The sequence below is a fragment of the Morone saxatilis genome, unplaced genomic scaffold (assembly GCF_004916995.1).
Source record: "Morone saxatilis isolate NCDOM2014 unplaced genomic scaffold, NCSU_SB_2.0 Contig14, whole genome shotgun sequence".
In the NCBI taxonomy this organism is placed as follows: Eukaryota; Metazoa; Chordata; class Actinopteri; family Moronidae; genus Morone; species Morone saxatilis.
The window spans coordinates 6,646,799-6,649,201 of record NW_023339696.1 but is presented as its reverse complement, the minus strand read 5'-3'; the positions used below and the strand labels follow the sequence as shown (position 1 = coordinate 6,649,201).

Sequence of the window (2,403 nt, the reverse complement as noted above, 5' to 3'; positions counted from 1 at the left end):
CTGGTGCTGTGCAGCCATTTCATTCTTTTACTGTGCGCAGACCACATAACGTCTCTCCGTCTTCCCTTCTGCCCATAGACAACCGGTTGACGACAGTAATCATGCAACAAGTAACAAACCCAACGATGAAATCGAATGTTTATTAATTTAGAGGAAACTTGATGAAAAGCGCTTCCCACTCTCTTCTTTATCCATGCCTGTATAAATTATTCTATAGAATGTAATCCAAGAACCATCAAACAAACTACAGCCATCTTTGTCTTTCCACATCATATAGGACCATCACTCTCTGCCCTTCCTCTTTTACTGTCTCTCCTTTATTTGAACTGTCATGCAAAATCATTAACGCTTGTTTGCCCCCTTGCTTTGGTCGCACCCACATGATGTCTCTAAAAATAATTTCCTAAAAACCATCTTCAGATTACAACTGGCCTAATTCCAAAACGAGCCACCAAATAAAACTGCAAAGAACATCAACTGCAACGAAAGAACCACACACACACCACACACACACCATGCCCACGCTGCATCCCTCGCGCACGTCATCGGACGGCACTCAGCTCACGGAGAGACCTCGAACAACATCGGATGCACTGGCATGCACGAAGGCTGGGCCCTCTGACACCGAATCGCGAATGAAAACTTTGTGGTCACTAAGGGCCACACTGTGCCACAGTCTCCCTCACTGCGGCGACGAGCGACAGGTGCCGTGAGGTGACGCGACAGCCCCCGCATGGGACTCAGGCGGCGGGAGGCATCCGCAATACGGGTCGGCCCGTTCACTGTTGGCGGCCGCCGCCAGGAGCTCTGCCGAATGTGGATGCGAAAAATGCTAAATTTAATCTGTTTACTCCCTTGTAACGGACCGACGCAATTTGTGGCCTGCAAAAAACAACGAAGACCGAAACACCACAAACCAAAATCTTCTAACAACCGCTTTTCTGGGCAACGTCGCAAAACACAGTAGCCGCTCGTGGGTTGTCTCCGAGTGGAGGCGAACGCGAACAGCGGACGGCTTTAGCTGATCGGGTAAGCTTCTCCCTTCCGTTGGGTTTGTGCCTCTATCTTCGTCCCTCACAAGTTGAGTACACACCGGCGGCCGCTGCGTCTCTCCCCTCAGCCACACACACACACACACACAGACTTCATATACTCTCTTTCCCCACCCGCTAAGGACACCGCGCCACCTCCCAGAAGATCACAGCGAGAGAGAGTAGCGAGAGAGAGAGGCGAGGAGAGAGGGAGGGAGGGAGGGGAGCTTTAACTTCCCTACTTCTCCTTGACATTTAAGGTAAGTGTTATTTGGAGAGTCTGAACCGTAAGAGCTCATTTATCCCTCTTCGCTCCGGCACCTTCTACTTAAAAGTGCAATTTAATTAGGCCAGTTCTTTAAATGTTACTAAAAATATGGACTTTGAAATATCAATCCTTCACAGGGTTGGATGGATGTTTCTCCCTATTAAAATATTTAAGCAGAATCTGTACAGGGATATTTTTACCCCATCAATTCCCTGCGTCATATTCAAGTCATGTGACTAGTATTCAGTTGGGTGCAACCTGCTGCAGCTTCACTAAGTCCTACATCTTGGTCCTTTCAGCCAAGTGAGGTCTAAAGACCAGCCAACCATTAAGTCGTAAGTCGAGTCACTGGCTTGTTTAATAATGATGTAATTATTATTATTATTATCTGACCTGTTCAAAAAGTATGACGTGTCCGCGCTCTGCAGAAACATGACGTTACAAAGACAACCTTTATTTCTGGCAACTGGGTTGATTAGCGACATCGCTCGCTTTCGGGCTAATGATTATATCTGGCTAACGTTAGCAGACATCGGCCCTCACAGACACCCAGCGAGTGTTCAAATGACAGTGTTCGATGTTGTAGTCTGGTTGTCAGAAATCTTTGATGGACGTTTTTTTTTCCTTCACAGGCAAAACTCCTGAATCCATATGATCTGATCCGTAGAGTCCCAGAGTGCGGAGACCAGGGAGCGTTACACGAGTCACCCATCGTGTCAAGTCAAGTCACAAGTCTTTAACTTCCAAGTGGAGTCTCAAGTCATTTATTTTAAGTCAAGTTAAAGGCATCAAAGTGACTCCACATCTCTGATTAAAGGCAGTGTTACCTTTAAGGTGTTATGTGGGAAGATCGTCCGTTTTGATGAAAGCCTGTAGTGATTTTCTTTTTTAATAAGGTGAGTTTTATACTGTGATATTGATCCATTTGCTATAAAATCAAGTGAGAAATTGTTACTGGATTAAATAACCAGACAGTTTACACAATAGATTAACATTTTTTTATTGGTTGCTGTTGTTCCTGATGAGAACATTGACAAAAAAAACCCTTCCTGATGCCATTTTCCATTTTAGCGTACAGTAAGTGATGGGGAACAAAATCCACAG

At 45.5% G+C, this 2,403-nt stretch overlaps 1 protein-coding gene across 1 annotated transcript in view; it reads right to left on the bottom strand.

Annotated features, from left to right (window-relative positions):
- LOC118323080 (protein kinase C beta type-like) overlaps nt 1–1,520 on the bottom strand; it is a 75,091-nt gene extending 73,571 nt beyond the window's left edge. The window contains exons 1-2 of the mRNA XM_035655000.1: nt 1,500–1,520; nt 566–807 (exon numbers count right to left, since the gene is read on the bottom strand). Of these exons, the coding sequence (XP_035510893.1) occupies nt 566–807; nt 1,500–1,520 (263 nt within the window). The remainder of the gene's footprint in view (nt 1–565; nt 808–1,499) is intronic.
- Between the last annotated feature and the right edge of the window lie 883 nt (nt 1,521–2,403).